A 19,496-nucleotide genomic window follows, 5' to 3' on the forward strand; every position below is an offset into this window, starting at 1 on the left:
ATAAGAAGGCATAAAACATGCTTTCTTTTATTAGCTGAAGCACAGAACATGAGAGCAGGAAGGTCATGTTAAAGCCATATACAACACTAATTAATCCACAGCTTGAGGACTGCATTCAATTTGGTCACCACACTACAGGAAAGATGTGATTGCACCGGAGAGGGTGCAGAGGAGGTTTATGAGGATATTGCTAGGACTGGAAAATCTTTGCTATGAGGCAAGATTGGACAGACTAGGGTTGTTTTCCTTGGAAGAGAGGAGGCTAAGAGGCGACTTAATTGAAATGTATAAAATTATGAGGGGTCTACATAGACAAAATAGGGGTGACCTACTTACCTTAACAGAGGGTCAAAAACCAGGGGGCATAGCTTTAAATTAATCGATGCAAGGATTAGGAGGGTAAATGAAGAAATATTTTTTCACCCAGAGGGTGGTAGGGACAGAAACTCTCACCACATTTAAAAAGTACTTGGATGTCTACTCGAAGAGCCGTGACCTGCAGAATTATGGGCCAAGTGGAGGAAATAGGATTTGGCTGCGTAACTCTGGTCAACCAGCACAGACATGATGGGCCAAAAGCCCTCATGTGTCTAAGATTTCTATGATTTTTACAAAGGGTTGAGTCTCAGAGGCATAATATTTTGGACGACATTTGAAGCCAATCATATAAAATCTAGATTATTGCCATAGCCATGTAGAAAATTAGAGTTGTCTAATAGTTGGGCTTATTTTGTTTTGCTGTTTGTTCATGGATGGCATTTTGAACATTTATAGCCACCACCCTCATACAATTTCCATACCCAAATGTGGCCCTCCAGCTGAAAAGTCCGCCCACCTGAATTACAGGGTGAGATTTACCTCCTGCCTAACTCTTTTGATAACGAACATTTTCTGATTTAATTAACTTGCAATGAGTATTCCACCAACATTGATCTAAACAAAGGAATTCACCTGTGTTAATGACCAAAGGTGTTTTCTTAGGGATATGACATTTTGGACATTTGGCTGCAGTACTTCCCATAGAAACTACAGTAATATACGCAAGTGAACATTCTGATGGTGCATTGTCTCTCTTCAGGAAGTTCATTAACGTTTCCAATTACAGAAGCTAGATACCCAGTGTCTCCAAATAAATATTCCAAAATATTGTGTCTCTGAGACTCAACCCTTTGTAAAAATCATAGAAATCTTAGACAGAGGCCCATTATGTCTGTGCTCGTTGACCAGACCAGCCAAATCCTATTTCCTCCACTTGGCCCATAATTCTGCAGGTCACGGCTCTTCAAGTAGACATCCAAGTACTTTTTAAATGTGGTGAGAGTTTCTGTCCCTACCACTCTCTGGGTGAAAAAATATTTCCTCATTTACCCTCCTAATCCTTGCATCGATTACTTTAAATCTATGCCCCCTGGTTTTTGACCCTCTGCTAAGGTAAGTAGGTCACCCCTATTTTGTCTATGTCGACCCCTCATAATTGAAATGTATAAAATTAAGTCACTCCTTAGCCTCCTCTCTTCCAAGGAAAACAACCCTAGTCTGTCCAATCTTTCCTCATAGCAAAGATTTTCCAATCCTAGCAATATCCTCATAAATCTCCTCTGCACCCTCTCCGGTGCAATCACATCTTTCCTGTAGTGTGGTGACCAGAACTGAACGCAGTCCTCGAGGTGTGGATTAATTAGTGTTGTATATGGTTTTAAGCATAACCTTCCTGCTCTTATGTTCTGTGCTTCAACTAACTTGCAATGAGTATTCCACTAACATCGACCTAAACAAAGGAATTCACCTGTGTTAATGACCAAAGGTGTTTTCTTAGGGATATGACCATTGTGGACATTTGGCTGCAGTACTTCCCATAGAAGCTACACTAACATACACAAGTGAACATTCAGATGGTGCATTGTCTCTCTTTAACTTGGTTAAAACATCCCATGGCACTGTACAGAAGCATTAACAGAAAAACTGGCACTGAGTCAAGTAAGGATATATAATGACAGGTGGTCAAAAACATAATCACAGAGACAGGCTTTATGGAGGATCTTAAAGGACAAAAAGCAGAGAATTTAAGGAGGAAATTCCAGCACCTTGGGCCTTGACAGCTGAAAGCACGTCAGCCAATGGAGGGGAGGATAAAATCAGGGGTGCTCGAGGGACTAGACTTGGAAGAACACAAAGTTCTCAGGGTTGTATAGTTTCAGAGATAGAGAGGATTTTTTAAATCACAGAAAAGCAACTTAGGAAATGTATTTTCTCAGAGATTGTGGTCTTATTATAAAACAGAAAGATAACTGCAAAATCAAAGAAGCGAAAGAAACAAGATAAGGCATTTATTGGCAGTGTTTTTATAACAATTTCAACTATCATACTGTAATTTTTCTTCGTTTGTCAGCACACATTACCATAAAAATGCACTAATATATAAATTGTTCAATTTCCAAACGTCTCAGTAAAATATTAGATTGAAACCTACCAAGAAGTTCAAGGGTGAGCTTGTGTGATAATGACCTTTCATCAATGAATCCTCCGATAAGGTGAACTTCATATCTAAAATTCAAAATTACAATTTCACAAACATTTTCGGAAGAAAATGTTTAAGTTGGAAGTAGTGTGATGTAGTCGAACATTAATATTCTTTAAATCAGACGATGTTCCCTGAGGAGAACCACAGCGGGGTAAGAAAACTCAAATATATTTTTGCAGACATGGTGGTCTCATCTTAAACGTATAGTAAAAATGTGGGTGACACATAAGAATATCTGACAGTCGAGGTGGTGTTTAGCCCTGGTTTTTAACTGGAGAAGTTCCAAGCAAGCTAGACTGCTTCCTTCATGACAATAATGTCAAGGCCTCCTCTCAATGGCCCTTTTCTAAAGGGGAGCTAAAACAACCAAATATTCTTTTTTGTCTCACAGTGCCCCAGTAACTATCTTAACTTGAGGTGCAATGCTGCTCAAGGAAGTACACTTCTACTAATCCACCCTATGCACCAATGCAGGACATTAGTGTATACCTGTCCGTGCATGCATCATGGAATTGCAATGTGCAATTCAATTCAACGTGCAAGAGCATTATTACTGCTTTATACAGAATTACTGTGTTTTCAATAGTTTCAAGCTGAATAAGACAATAACCACACAAGGTTAGGCTAAAATTGATCTTTTATTAGTCATTTTAATATTTAAAAAATGGCACAATCTCCTGTCCAACAGTCTGACTCAGAGATGGCAGATGGAGGGTAATGTGGGAAACTGTGAACATGCCCACTTTGGCAGGAAGAATAGAAAAGCAGTAAACTATTTAAATGGAGAGAGGCTGCAGAACTCTGTGGTACAGAGGGATCTGGGTGTCCTGGCACATGAATCACAAAATGTTCCTATGCAGGTACAGCAAATGGAATGTTGATGTTTATATCCCATTCCCCTTGCAATAAATGTAGGGAAGTTTTACTGCAGCTGTACAAGGCCCTGGTGAGACCACATCTGGAGAACTGTACAGTTTTGGTCTCCTTATTTGAAAAAAAGATATAATTGCATTAGAAACAGTTCAGAGAAGGTTTACCCGACTCATTCCTGGGATGAAGGGTTTATCTTATGGAGAAAGGTTGAACAGGTCAGGCTGAGACCCATTAAAGTTGAAAAGAACGAGGGGTGATCTTACTGAGAGAGGACTTGATAGGGTGGACACTCTTGTTGGGGAGGCTAGAACCAGGGGACATAGTTTATAAATAAGAGGTCTCCCTTTTAAGATGGAGATGAGAATTTCTTTTCTCAGAGGGTCGTTAGTCTGTGGAATTCTCTTACCCAGAAAGCTGTGGGGCTGGGTCATTGGATATTTTCAAGGTTGAGTTAGATCAATTTTTGATAGACAAGGGAGTCAAGGGTTAGACAAGAGAGTCAAGGGTTATGGGGGGCAAATGGGAAAGTGGAGTTGAGACCACAACCAGTTCAGCCATGATCTTATGGGATGGTGGAGCAGACTCAAAGGAGTAGGCCATTTGGCCCACTCCTGCTCCTAAGTCCCCATGACTCTTGGAAATTCTAATTGTATCTAAAATTTTATCCAAGGAGACAGTCTGGGTAACATTACACATGCATTATAAAAGGAAATTTACACCATTTCTATTTCATGCTTTCACTTGGCCTGGCTGCTGAGTGGCAAAATCTTGTCTGGCCCACAGCAATGCTGTTCTTTGTCCACATTATTTAGGTTTCCCTACACTGTTGCAATGGAGAGGGAAGGACATTACTGTGTTCAGCAATGTCCTAAATGCATTAAGTGTTTAGTATAACTCTCTTAGCCAACGCTAAGATTAAAAGTCTTACTGAAAGAGAGTAACTGAGAATGCTTAGGATGAGGAAATGAGTAATCTGACTTGGACCCAATCAAAAATATTACTCCAGAAGATCTTAACTTCAGGGGCAATCCCACAATCCTAATGTTCCTGACTCTCATTCACACCCGCAGTTATGATTTTCTCTCACACCCACCTTAAGCAATTCAATATGCGCAGGGTGAGTCCTACTGATTATTTCAGTTTGGATTATGTGAAGCCCTGTGTTTCAAATCTTCACCAAACATCCACATTTCTTAACCCTCACCCCAAACTGGAATTTTCCAAATTTCCAACAGGGCTGCTCTTTCCTAGACCATAACATCATAAGAGGTGGTAGACTGGAAGTTGTAACAACCAGGGCAACGCTGATCACAATTCTACATGGTTATGAAATTCTACAAACCACCATTATTTGTTTGAAAATGCAGCTGCCAGGTGGAATACATCAGGTGTGAACTGAAGGTTTCCCCTTACCTGCAGTTTATCGTGTAGTGCACTAAGAGCTTACCTTCCAGAATCACATCCGACTGACAAGGACTTCACAGCATTTAACATTAAAGGCACTGTCTCTTCTGTATCTGATCCATCACAGTGCGCCAAACTTGTAGCCCCACTGCCTAAAAATGAACCCAGATAATGTACATAAGTAAAGAACAGAATTTACAGCTTTTAGCTGAGGATATATTTTCTCATCATTCTTTCTTGTGATATGGGCATGACTGCCAAGACCAGCATTTGTTGCCCATCCCCAATTGCCTTTGAATTGAGTGGCTTGCTGGGCCATTTCAAAGGACGGTTAAGAGTCAACCACATTGTTGTGGGTCTGGAGTCACATGTAGGCCAGATCGGGTGAAGATGGCAGATTTCCTTCCCTAAAGGACATTAGTGAACCAGATGGATTTTTATGACAATCGATGATAGTTTCTTCATGGTAGAAGGCATTAATAGCTTTCCAAAAATACTATATAATCAAGGGGCAAAAGAGGGGGAGGAAATAAATACAATAACTATCACTAGAGAAAAAAGTACGAGGGAAACTAATGGGGCTAAAGACTGATAAGTCCCATGGATCTGATGGGTTGCATCCTAGGATATTAAAGGAAATAGCTGCAGACATAATGGACGCATTGGTAGTAATCCTACAAGAATCCTTAAATTCTGGAAAAGTCCCAGAGGATTGGAAAACTGCCAATGTAACACCCTTATTCAAAAAGGGAGAGAGACAGAAAACAGGTAACTATAGGCCAGTTGGCTTAACATCTGTCATTGGGAAAATGTTATAGTCTACTATGAAGGATGTAATAGCAGAGCATTTAGAAATACATAATATAATCAAGCAGAGTCAGCATGGCTTCATGAAAGGAAAATCATGCCTGACAAATTTATCAGAATTCTTTGAGGGGGTAACAAGCAGGATAGATAAAGGGGAACCAGTAGATGTAATATATTTGGATTTTCAAAATGCGTTTGGTAAGGTGGCGCACATAAGGCTACTTAATAAGCTAAAAGCCCACGGTTTTGGGGGTAGCATATGAGAATGAATAGAGGAGTGGCTAACTAATAGAAGACAGGGAGTTGGGATAAAAGGGGCATTTTCAGGATGGCAACCCGTAACTAATGGAGTGCCACAGGGATTCACAATATATATTAATGACTTGGATGAGGGAAGTGATTGTACTATTGCCAAGTTGCAGATGACACAAAAATAGGTGGGAAGGCAAGTGGTGAAGATGACAGAGTCTACAGAGGGATATAGACAGATTAAATGAGTGGGCAAAAATTTGGCAGATGGAACATAATGTGGGAAAATGTGAGGTTATGCACTTTGGCAGGAAGAATAGAGGAGCTGAATATCATTTAAATGGAGAAAGACTGCAGAAAGCTGCAGCACAGACGGATTTGGGGGGTCCTCGTGCATGAATCACAAAAAGCTAGCATACAAGTTCAGCAGGTAATAAGGAAGGCAAATGGAGTGTTGGCCTTTATTTCAAAGGGAATGGAGTATAAAAATAGAGAAGTCTTGCTAAAACTATACAAGGCACAAGTTAGACCACACCTAGATACTGTGAACAGTTTTGGTTCCCTTATCCAAGAAAAGATATACTGGCATTGGAGGCAGTCCGGAGAAGGTTCACCAGATTGATCCTGGGTATGGAGGGATTTTCTTATGAGAAGAGGTTGAGTAGGTTGGGCCTGTACTCTTTGGAATTTAGAAGATTGAGAGGTGACCTTATTGAAACATATAAGATTCTTAGGGGGCTTGACAAGGTAGATGCTGAGAGGTTGTTTCCCCTTGTGGGAGAGTCTAGGACCAGAGGGTAGAATCTCAGAATGAGGGGTCGCCCATTTAAGACAGAGATGAGGAGGAATTTCTTCCCGCAGAGGACAGTGAATCTGTGGAATTCTTTACCGCACAGGGCTGTAGAGGATGGGTCATTAAGTATATTCAAGGCTGAGATAGACAGATTTTTGATTAGTAAGGGAATCAGGGGTTATGGGGAAAAGGCAGGAAAGTGGAGTTGAGGATTATCAGATCAGCCATGATCCCATTGAATGGAGGAGCAGACTTCAAGGGCCGAATGGCCTACTTCTGCTCCTTTGTCTTATAGTCTTTCATGGTCACCGTTAGTGATTAGCTTTCAATTCCAGATTTTATTAACTGAATTTAAATTCCACCAGCTGCCATGGTGGAATGAGGTAAATGTAATAAAAAAAACTTAAGAATTTAAATAAAAGACTTAAAATAAATATGAAATAGAATTCTGAACGCAAACAGATGATATGTGTGTGTGAGAGAGATGTATTGACGAGGAAGCTACAGAAACACGCGAGGGAGAAAGGAATAGAACTTTATCCTGATAGGGTGAGATGAAGTAGGGCGAGAGGAGACTCATGGGGAGTATAAGTATGAGCCAGTTAGGCCAAATGGCCTGCTTCTGTGCATACATTTTGGCTAAATCCACTGTTTAGGTTCTTTCACAAAGAAGGGCCATGAGGCAAAGTAGAAGAGACTAATTGGTGCCTGTGCAATTATATCACAGCAAACAGTCACCAGGAGGAAAAAGTGGGAAAAACACAAATTAAGTAGATTTTATTTTTTTTAAACCATGAAAGAGGTTGCATATTCTCTGCCAGCACAACTTGAAGGACCAAATTACAATGCTAACTATTACATTAGAGTATTGCTTCATCTCATCCAGATCCCATCTACAAAGGACAGCTTGGATATGGGATCACATAATATGTGATAATAAATAAAAATCAACAAAGGAGTCATCCAATTGTTTTTATGAAACCAACCTCACCATTTTAAAAAGCCTTCAGGCAAATCACACAACTATTAATTTACCTATAATTAACCAAATAATTCAATTCTACACACACTCATTAGGTTTTATGAACCTACAAGGTTCAAATCAGGAGTATAATGGAATACTCCCCACTTATCAGGATGAGTGCAGCTCCAACAACCCAGAAGCTCAATACCATCCAGGACAAAGTAGCCCACCTGACTGGCACCCTATCCATCTGGTTAAATATGCAATCTTTTCAACACTGGTGTACTGGGGCTGTAGTATGAAGTATTGACAGGATGCAATGCAGCAAGTAGCCAAAGAATTCGTCAGCAAAATCTTCTAAACTCTCGATCTCCACCACTTTGAAGGACAAGTATAGCAAATCACACACTAGACTGACTTAGCCATATATTGTTGTTCATTCATCATCACTAGGTCAAAGCTCTGGAACTTAGTATCTTGCAGCACAGGCTGCCAGCAGTTCAAGGCAGCTAATCACCACTTTCCCAAGGGCAATTAGGGTCAAGCAATAACTCCTGGCCTCATAGCAATGATTATAACACTAGAATTATTTTTTAAAATATCAATTATTTGGCAAATTAAAGCCCCAATTATATCACTTGTCCTGCTGATCAGAGTTCAATTTTAAGACTGCAGAATTTCAGAGATTGGAAAATTTGTAATATTTTGGTTTGTTCTGAATGGAGACACTTATCCACACTGTTTTACACAGTGAACTCTCGAATCATCACAAACATAAGTTTATAGCTCAATTGCACCATTGTAAAGCAACTCTCATTACCTGTGTGTCGCAGAACTACCAGATGGCAAGTGGTTGCATCTCCTGTTCCAAGTATGGACACAGAATCTGTGATTAAGGGTATGAGAAAATAGGAGTCAACATCTCTGCATTTTACAATAAACATGTTTTCATTACCTGTGTATTCCCATCTCTGCTCCAAGTACTCGATGGAAATTTTATTTCTGTTGAAGGTGAACAAAGAATTGTGTAAGAGTGATGCCACAATGGTCACAACGCTATAAATAAAACACACGAGTCATGCCTAACAATATACCTGCAGGTACTAAACTAACAGTCCATGCCCAAATTAAGCTCTTGGCTTGGCCTGCTTGGCATATTATACAGTGCCACTGTGTACTCATAAGTAGCTGAGTTTAATTTTGCCATTTAAACATTCATAACTTGGTGATATGGATGGGTTTGTTCATCTGACAGCAGACATTGAACCCAGAACAAAAGTCTCTCCTGTTTGACAAAGGTCCATAAAATTGATGGCTTGTGCCCTTATCTCTGGAAAACCTTTACCTTCTCCTAGCTTCCTGATACAGCCTCCATTTTCACTCCCTCAAATCCAAGAGGTGAAGACTTGAATAAATCTGTCACAGAACTGGATTAGCCATCCATTACCAGATCTGGCTGGATCACACCAAGTGCTATCCAGCCTCACTCTCCTCTGCCAATGCCACCTACTTCTATAGAAATATCCTGGAAAAAAGATAACCTGTATTCTTTCTTTCACTGCTAAATGTGATTATAATTTCCCCCCATTCTCTCCACTTTTACCTGCAACAATTGGTATGAGCAACTCATGGATTTTTTTGTTACGAAGATTGAGATCAACCAGTCAACTACCTCTGCTGCTTGCTCCCTTCCTCTTATTCACCAAGCCAAACCTCCCACAGGCTATCAATTGCACTAGGTCTGAACTGATGACTTTCTCTCAGTTCTTTCCTATCACTTATCAAACCACCTCAGAGTCCAACTTGTCCATGAGATTTTGTTCTGCTCCCTTGACTTCATTTGCACACTTGCTGACTTGCCAACTTTCCTTCCTGGCACCCATGCAAATTGACATTGTAAAAGGTTTCCTCTCATCAGGTACTGTCCCCCTCCCTGTCAAAACCAGCAAAAAAAGACACCTTCAACCTTTCTATCCTTGCAAAATACTGCCTCCACTTTCCCCTTTATCTCTAAAGTCCTGGAAAATGTTGTTGCCTCCCTAATCCATGTCCCTATTTCCCGCAACATTTTGACTCTCTTCCATCAGGATTCCACCATTGCCACAGGACTGAAGGAACCCTAAAGTCATAAATGGCATTCTGTGACTAACATTTAAGACAGAGATAAGGAGAACTTTTATCTCTCAAAGGGTTGAGAGTGTTTGGAACGCTCTTTCTCAAAAGCTGGTGGAAGCAGAGTCTTTGAATATTTTTAAGGCAGAGCTAGATAGATTCTTGATTAATAAGAGGGGGGGCGGTGAAAGGTTATTCGGGGTAGGCAGGGATGTGGGATTGAGGTTACATTCAGATCAGCCATGATCTTATTGCATGGCAGAGCAGGCTCAAGGGACCAAGTGGCTTACTCCTGCTCCTAATTCATATGTTCGTTACATTGGTCATTATCCTTGTGTGTCTTTGTTGACCTCTCTGTGCAGCTTTTGCCACAGTCAACTGCACCATCCTCTTCCAATGCCTCTTCCATTGTCTAACTCAGTAGAATTGCTGACCTCCAAAAATGGCTTATACCCTCATTACACCCCAAGGAGCTTTTTACAACCTACCAATTTATTTTGAAGTGCAGGTGGACATAATGGCCAATCTGTGCTCAGCAAGGTGTTTCGGACATGACTACACTACAAAAAGTACTTCACTGACCATAAAGCACTTTGAGATTGTAAAAGGCATTATGTAAATAAAGTTCTTTCCTTCTTTTTGAAAAGTTGCAATCGTTCTCATTAAGATAAACGGGGCAACAGAATATTGCTAATGGGGTTTAAAATGGAAGGGGATTGATAAGATGGGTGTAGAGGGAATAAAAACAGTAATGCATATAACTGTAAGACAAAGAAGTGACAAGCTAAACTTAATTTATGGGACAACTTTTTTCTAATGTTTGTAGATAGACTGCCACCTAGTGCACTAAACTGACTCCATTAAACTTTGGAAGGTAACTGGATCAGCTCCACATTGTGCAGCCAGTGGACAGACATTAATTTGGGAAAAAGAAAATGAAAATCAATAAGATGGGAAATGGGAAAATATAAGGCAGCAAATTGTACTTCTTCATTCTTCTAACTTTATCTTCAAAACTGTGAAAGGTAATGATGCTTACCATCCTGAGGAGTTGTTGCTGCAAATTCTCTTTGTTGAACATATAAAAGACCTTTAGGACCTATCCTGCGCACTGGCTTTGACTTCAGAGATTTTGCACCTTCCTGCATGAAATAACAAAATTCGTGTTTACTATTGCGTATTATATAATTTACCTTCAGTGAGGTGGTATGCATCCATTTCAGCTTACTCTGCTTAGAAGCCTAACTCAATGAAAAAAAAAGAATCACAAAATAAAAAAGTTCTAAGGTACGGCTGTTCATGTTAGTTTCTCCAGTGTTATGATCTCCAGTTGAGGTTACCCCTGGACAAGCCTGATCCCAGAGTGGAACCCAGCTTGATAGATCCTAACTTTTAATTTGCTTGTTTAGCTACGTGGAGTAGCAGCTACTGAACAGAGTCACAGGAGTCAGCTGATGAACTTTTAACAAAATAAAACATTTATTCAACAAGAAAAGATGAACTATATTACAATATTCCTTCACCCACAACCATACCTTTTACAGGTGTATACAGATTTGTAAGGATAACACAAGTTACAAAGCTTATCTTATACTCTAATGTTCATATTAAGTACACAGTCCATGTACCAATAGGAATCCTGTGGTCAGACACCCCACACTCTGTAACCAAGTGACAGATGCTATCCCATCCAGATGCTATGGATCTCTCCTCAACTCCCCCAAACGTTTGTCACACCGTGAGGCAACCAGTCTCACTGCACTCTGTCTTTCACACAAGGGTTTCCAATCTCCAGTCTCTAAGACTTCGCTTTGGAATCTTCTCCCAAACCAACATTTTCTCTCAGACACCTTCCGCAAGGGTTCACCTCCAGGGTTTTGAACTCTCCTTCCAATGTTCCTCTTCCCTGGGTCACCACATGCATTCAATCTGCCTTCCACGCACTCTCTCTCACCAACTCAGCCAACAACAATACCACTGCTTCACACGCCCAGAGCAAAGAGTTACAGACCTTCAGCCAACTCTCTGGACCTTCTTGCCTCTTGCAAGCTGTTTTTCTTTTACATATACTTTATTCATAGAACATTACAAAACATTTCAAAATGGCTATCACAAAAAGTGCAATCAGGTTCCAGTCTTCCACATAGATCTGCAAGTTGTTCTTGCTTTAAATCTGCTTTCTGCAGCTTTTGTCTCTTTAAATCTGAAGCTTGGAGCCTCTCTCTCTGCCCCTACTCTTAACATGACCGTTTCCAGGTTCCTGTCCTTCCTTTGACTAGAAGGTCTGCTTGGGACTTTCCCCTGTTCCACATCCCAGGATTTTGGGGTCTTTTCTTTTGCTTGGGATTGGCTTTGCTCCAGTCTCTCCTGACAGGTACTTTCAAAACTAACCGCACTCAAACAGCTTCTAAAATCAAACTGCTGTTTCTCTTGTATGTGTGTGTCTATGGGAGGAACCTGCCTCTCTGGACCACTGCTGCTAGGCAACAGCACTCTTTTCTACTCTTGTTTGCTTAACTTGGCTTACAGTCATAAAAATCTCATTACAAATGCAAGCATCTTTTAAAGTGAAACAAATTCAATTTGGCCTTTCTTAACATACAGATACAGAGATACAAATAAACTTAAACTTTAAAGCTAAAACTCATTCCTAACACCCACAAATGCCAATATTACTGACTTAAACTATGTCTATTTCCTAACACCAGTTACAATATTTATCAATTTTATCTTTCATATCCTCCAAATTAGTTTTGATCTCTAGCAATGATTTATCCATGTTATTACCAGAGAGATTAGTAAACTCAACAGGGAATCCATCTTGGGTTGTAAGGGGCAGAATTTGATCCTTTATAGTTTTTAGTCTTTGGACTGACGATACTGCAGAGCAGAGCTTACATTAAATCTGAACTTAATCAGTGACACACTGATACTTGGAATGATTGCTATGTTTGATACGCATGATTGAACTAGTTATTCCAGATGAGAGATATCTACCCACAACGCAAACTCTGAGTGCACGTCAAAACTTTCAGTTATGCAATTCTCCTGACTGTTCAGGAGGCACACACACCACATGATGCAGCATGAGCCACAGGGCCCTGACCTTCCACAGATCTAATGCTCATTCTATCCTGAGTAGCTGATTTAACAAGGGCAGCAATGGGGCACTATAATGGGTCCTCGGCTAGGAGGGGGAGGGGAAAAAAGTCAGGACCCAGTGATACCTGCTGAAATGGTTACATGCCTTTGTCATTTGAATACAAAGAAATGCAGAATACAAAAAAATTGTTTGGTAAGACTGCACACACAGGCTCTGGCCAGGCTGAAAATCAGCCTGATCACCATCAGAATGTTTCTACAGCAGTATCTGAAATATAATTCAGCAAATAATAGAGTATAACACGGGCCAAGTACCATAATACCCAAATCGCAGCACTCATACTGACTGCACAATGATACACGGATTGCAATATGGGTTCAGGGCATGAGGCCAAATCACGCCATTGGATCTGATGGATCTTCAGCAGCACTGTTCTATTTTAAAATACATTGAAATAAATGTGTTACAACATGGAAACAGGCATTCAGCCCAACCAAGCCATGTTGGCATTTACCATCTATATAAGAAAGTAGTTCTAAACACATTTATCTATCTTCTGGCCAAAGCCCTTCAACTCCATTTGCTTCACCCACCTATCTAATTTTAAATGCTGTCATAGGAGGGCAGTCTTTGAAGCAGGAGCTAAGAAAATTTCACATCCTCTAACATTGTAAAGAAATTTCTCCTGCCCTCAGTTCTACCTTTATTTTAATTCTGTATCTGTGACTCTGTTCTTCACCCAACTACTGCATGGAAGCAGTCTATTCCCATCTACCATGTCTCATTTTTTCAAAATTGTACATGCTTTTATCACGTAAGACACACTTTTCCCAAGATTTTCCTCTGGATTTATATTTTCTCAGATTAGGCAACATTCTTAGTGAATCTGTGTTGTACCCTTTCGTCTCAATACCTAGCCTATTATTGGAGCCCAATATTACACACTCAAGGAATTACATGTAAAAATTAAGATAGCTTCTTTACAAATGAAATTAAGTTGGACTTATTAGTGCCCACTCTCAAGAAAGACTAGGGAAGCTCTACGGTGCAGGAATTCAGTATGAGCTGTTGTCCCAGTATCAAAAATATAAAAGATGCAGCCTTAAAATGATTTAAATCACAAGAGGTAGTTAAAGAAGGCATCAATAAAAACAAGAACTCCTTTATCTCCTAAAATAAAGAAAGTGATTACTCAGTTTTAAGTTGCACTCCCCAGAACAAAGTTATTTATGTTCTTCTCTCTAAAGGTCATTAAAATTCTTTAGCGTTAGTAATATAACTAGTATTTTGCTTGATCCTTCACTTTTCCCAATCCAAAGAGGAAAACTTTACAGTACATTTAATCGCAATTGATTTCGTCTGCCGATGGCTCATGCGCTCAGGTTTTATACAGTTTGTTTTGTCAGTCCGGCTGTCCTCCATATGGTTGCTAAACCCTGAGGATTATAGTGGAGTCTGTGGGAATTAAAGATTGCTCTCCAAGACACTGTTGAGAGCAACCCAGGAGAAAAAAAGTTAATCAGTTTTAAAATATTGGAAGTGCGGCAACAGGGGGCTGGAGGCAGGGTCTTATAAAGAAAGGATTTTCATTTATATAGTACCTTTCATGAGGTCCTTTGCTGACAAAGTACTTTCTGAAATGTATTGTAATGTCATGGATAAGGATGCAGCCATCAGTTTGTGCACAAGAAAGATCCCACATACAGCATTGAGATAAATGACCACATAATGGTTTTGTGTTTGTGATGTTGATCCAGAGCTAAATATTGATAATATGATGAAACTTCCAGGAATAAGTCCAAACCAGTTGCACATACAATACATAACTATCACTGATGACTACACAATGTTCAGCACCATTTGCAACTCCACAGGTACTGAAGCAGTCCATGTTCATATGCAGCAAGACCTGGAGAATAAGTAGCAAGTAACATTCGTGTCACACAAGTGCCAGGCAATGACCATCAACAAGAGAATCCAACCATCTCCCCTTGGCATTCAATGGCATTACCACCCTGAATCCCCCACTATCAACATCCTGGGGGGGATTACCATTTACCAGAAACTGAACTGGACTAGCCATATAAATACTGTGGCTACAAGAGCAGGTCAGAGACTAGGAATCCTGTGGCAAGTAACTCACCTCCTGACTCCTCAAAGCCTGTCCACCATCTACAAGGCCCAAATTCGGAGTGTGATTAGAATACGCTCCACTTGCCTGGATGAGTGCAGCACCAACAACCCTCAAGAAGCTCGACACCATCCAGGACAAAGCAGCCCCGCTTGATCGGCGCCCCGTCCGCAAACATTCACTCCCTCCACCACCGACTCACAGTGGCAGCAGTGTGTGTACCACCGACAAGATGCACCGCAGCAACTCACCCAGGTTCCTTCGATTTCAAACCCGTGACCACCGCCACCTAGGAGAACACCCACCACCTGGAAGTTCCCCTCCAAGCCGCTCCCCCATCCTGACTCGGAAACGTACCGGCCGCTCCTTCACCGTCGCTGGGTCAAAATCCTGGAACACCCCCCCCCCCCACCCCCCCCCCACCCCCACCCCCTCCTCCCCAACAGCGGCAGTGGGTGCGCCTACACCCCAGGGACTGCAGCCGTTCAAAGCGGTGGCTCGCCGCCGCCACCACCACCACCACCACCACCACCACCACCTTCTCAAGGTCAACCAGGGGTGGACAATAAAGGCTGGCCCAGAGCCAGCGAAGCCCACATCTGGAGAACCAACAACAACAACAACAACAACAAAAAAAGCCATTTCAGTGAGTTTAGGGTGGTTATTCAAACTGCCATCTATTAGCCTCCTGGTCAGTATTGAATAGGAGTTGGGAAGGCATTCAGAAATTACTCAAAAGGTGCTGCACAAGATGAAGGCCAAGTGTGCTGTATTTCCAATGTAAGGTCTCTCCCTCCCTGCCCATGGGCACTGGCTCCAACTCTTCATCCATTCCCAGCCGGACAGGTCAGGTAAGCCCAGCCCAGCCCGGGCTCAGAACGCTTCCCAGTGAATAAACTCCCGGCTCACTTCACCTTTAACTGCGAGTAACGATCAATGAAGTCCCGGCTGGACGACGGTAGGTGAATCGGGCGGTCACTGATGACAAGCGGCATAGCTGCAGCCACCGCCTCTCCAGTCAGTCAGTCACCCACCGCCCAACCGCCCGACCGCCTACGTCACATGCACCCGCCCTGCTCTCTGGGAGTTGTAGTCACCGACGGGGGGAGGGGGGGGGTGGAACTCCGTCATTTCCGGGGGGGCGGTACCGGCGCTCGGAACTACAGGTCCCACAGTCCAACGCGAGCCAGCCCCAGCCCCAGCCCCGTGCGTGCCCACGATATCACGAAGCTCTTAGCAGCCCAGACCCTGCAGCTGATCGGCAGCCACGGTTGCACCCTACAGAGAGACGCAGATCTCGCTACTTTCAGCTGAAACGACAGCATAATGCTGGAAATCTGAGATAAATAAAAGAAAATGCTGAGAATGCTCAGGTCAGGCAGCTTCTGTGCAGAGAGAAGCAGAGTTAACGTTTCAGGTTGACCTAAAACATTAACTCTTTGTCCCCATCTCTCCACAGATGCTGCCTGACCTGCTAAGAATCCCCAGCATTTTCTGTTTTATCTCTTACCTCTAAAACGTGGGAACTTGTGTTCATACATTGTTCGATTCTCACTCTATATATCCATTGAGTAGCTTGGGTCTAGTTAGCAGCGCATGGCAACTATTAAGACAGTTTTAGATCATCTTGTTAAATCAAACATCATGCAAGAATCCATACTATAATAAATATACTAATCAGAGAATGGTTACAGCGGAGGAGATCATTCAGCTCACCATGTCTACGCCTGCTTTCAAAGAGCAAATCAGTTAGTCCAACGCAGTTTCCCATAGCCATGCAAATCTTCTTTCTCCAGCTGCTTATCCAATTTCCTTTGGAAAGCCATGATCAATCATCTTAGGTTCAATTTTACATTCAAGCACTTAGTACAATGTACATTGTGGGGGGTTGGGGGGGGGGGGAAGAGAAGAGGTTAAAGTCATACTGGTTAAAACCATACACAAACAAGTACAATATTCGTGAATTCTGAAGAAAGGTCATCAACACACAAGTTTATGATTGCAAAAAATTGACTTCACAAATATAAAATTAGTTTTTCAGGGCCAGAAAGGTAGTTTTCTTTTATTCTTTCACGGGACATGAGTGTCATTGGCTAGGCCAGCAACTTTTTTATTGCCCATCCCTAATTACCCTTGAGAAGGTGATGATGAGCTACTTCTTGAACCACTGCAGTCCATGTGGTGTAGGTACACCCATAGTGCTTTTAGGGAGGGAGTTCCAAGATGTTGACCCAGTGACAGTGAAGGAATGGGCGATATAGTTCCAAGTCAGGCTGGGGTTTGGCTTGGAGTGGAACTTGTGGGTGATGGTATTCACATGCACCTGCTGCCCTTATCCTTCTGGCTGGTAGAGATCACAGGTTTGGAAGGTACTGTTGAAGGAGCCTTGGTGAGTTATTGCAGTACATCTTGTAGATGGTGCACACTGCTGACACTGTGTCAGTGGCAAAGAGAATGGATGTTGGAGGTGGTGAATGGGGTGCCAATCAAGTGGGCTGTTTTGTCCTGGATGATGTCACTCTGAATGTTGTTGGAGCTGCACTCATCCAGGCAAGTGGAGAGTATTCCCTCACACTTATGACTTGTGACTTGTAGATTGGGGGGGGGGGGGGGACAGCCTTTGTGGAGTCAGGAGGAGAGTTACTCTCCACAGAATTCCCAGCCTCTGACCTGCTCTTGTAGCCACAGTATTTATATGGCTGGTCCAGTTGCTTCCAGTCAACTGCAACCCACAGGTTAATAGTGGGGGATTCAGTGATAGTCATGCCATTGAATGTTGAGGAGACATGTTTGGATTTTCTCTTGTTGGAGATGGTTATTGCTTAGCATGGCACAAATATTACTTGCCACTTATCAGCCCAAGCCTGAATGTTACCCAGGGTTTGTTGCATATTGGCACAGACCCAGTCACGGATGGTGAACATTGCACAGTCATCAGTGAACATCCCCACTTCTGACCTTATGGAGGGAAGGTCATTGATGAAGCAGCTGAAGATCGTGGGCCTAGGACACTACCCCAAGGAACTCATGCATTGATGTCCCAGGTTTGAGATGATTGACCTCCAAACAAGCACAATCATCTTCCTTTGTGTTAGGTATGACTCTAACCAGTGGAGAGCTTTCCCTGCCCACTAATTCCCATTGACTCCAGTTTTGCTAGAGCTCCTTGATGCCACACTTAGTCAAATGCTGCCTTGATGTCAAAAGCAATCACTGTCATCTTCAGTTCAGCTCTTTTGTCCATGTTTGGACTAAGGTTGTAATGAGGTCAGGAGCTGAATGACCCAGTCAGAACCCAAACTCAGCATCAGTAAGCAAGTTATTGCTAACTAAGTGCTGCTTGATAGCACTGTCAATGACCCCTTCCTTCACTTTAATGTTTGACAGTAGACAGATGCGATGGTAATGTGCTGGGTTGGATTTGCCCTACGCTTTGTGGACCAGACATCCTTCGGCAGTTTTCCATCTTGCCGGGCAGATGCCAGTGTTATAGCTGTACCGGAACAATTTGGCTAAGGACACTAAAATAAAAGCAAAATAATGCGGATGCTGGAACAAAAACAAAAATACCTGGAAAAACTCAGCAGGTCTGACAGCATCTGAGGAGAGGGGTACAGTTGACGTTGAGTATTTTTTTTTGGCTAAGGACACTGCTAGTTCTGGAGCTCAAGTCTCCAGTACTATTGCTGGAAAGCTGTCAGATCCCATAGCCTTTTCAGTATCCAGTGCCTTCAGCCATTTGACATCACATGCAGTGAATTGAATTGAGCTGAAGAATGGCATTCCTCCTCCAGAGGAAGCGGAGATGGATCATCCACTCTGGCTGAAGGTTGATACAAATACTTCTTGTCTTTTGCATTGATGTGCTGCCTTTCCCATCATTGAGGATGTCGACATTTGTGGAGCCTCCTCCTTCAGTTCGTTGTTTTACTGTCTACCATTCATGACTGGATGTGGCAGGACTGCAGACCTTAGTTCTGATGAAGAGTCATACAGTCTCTAAACGTTGATTGTGTTCCTCTTCGCAGATGCTGTCAGACCTGCTGAGTTTTTCCAGTTATTTTTGTTTTTGTCTTAGATCTGATCTGTTGGCTGTGGGATCACTTAGCTCTATCACATGCTGCTTCTGCTGTTTGGCATGCAAATAATCCTGTGCTGTAGCTTTATCAGGTTGACACCTCATTTTTAAGTATGCCTGGTGCTGCTCCTGGCATGCCCTCCTGCACTCTTTATTGAACCAGTGTTCATCCCCTGGCTTGGTACTAATAGAGTGGGGGATGCCGAGCCATGAGGTTACAGATTGTAGTTGAGTACATTTCTGCTGTTGCTGATGGCACACATTGCCTCATGGATGCTCAATTTTGAGTTGCCAGATCGGTTCAAAATCTATCCCATTTAACACAGTGATAGCACCACACAAGATGGAAGGCATCCTCAAATGTGAAAATGGGACTTAGTCTCCACAAGGACCAAACGGTGGTCACCCCTACCAATACTGTCACTGACAGATACATCTGCAACAGGTAGATTGGTGAGGAC

The 19,496-nt window shown here is 42.2% G+C and overlaps 1 protein-coding gene across 3 annotated transcripts in view; it reads right to left on the minus strand.

The window, feature by feature from the left end:
- Window positions 1-16,022, minus strand: part of ntan1 (N-terminal asparagine amidase) — a 41,351-nt gene extending 25,329 nt beyond the window's left edge. For all 3 annotated transcript variants that reach the window (XM_041206033.1, XM_041206032.1, XM_041206031.1), the window contains exons 1-5: window positions 15,872-16,022; window positions 10,763-10,865; window positions 8,432-8,497; window positions 4,842-4,950; window positions 2,471-2,544 (exon numbers count right to left, since the gene is read on the minus strand). In XM_041206033.1, coding sequence (XP_041061967.1) covers window positions 2,471-2,544; window positions 4,842-4,950; window positions 8,432-8,497; window positions 10,763-10,865; window positions 15,872-15,952 — 433 coding nt within the window. In that variant the 5' untranslated portion in view covers window positions 15,953-16,022. The remainder of the gene's footprint in view (window positions 1-2,470; window positions 2,545-4,841; window positions 4,951-8,431; window positions 8,498-10,762; window positions 10,866-15,871) is intronic.
- Between the last annotated feature and the right edge of the window lie 3,474 nt (window positions 16,023-19,496).

Source organism: Carcharodon carcharias, chromosome 15 (assembly GCF_017639515.1).
Source record: "Carcharodon carcharias isolate sCarCar2 chromosome 15, sCarCar2.pri, whole genome shotgun sequence".
NCBI lineage: Eukaryota > Metazoa > Chordata > Chondrichthyes > Lamniformes > Lamnidae > Carcharodon > Carcharodon carcharias.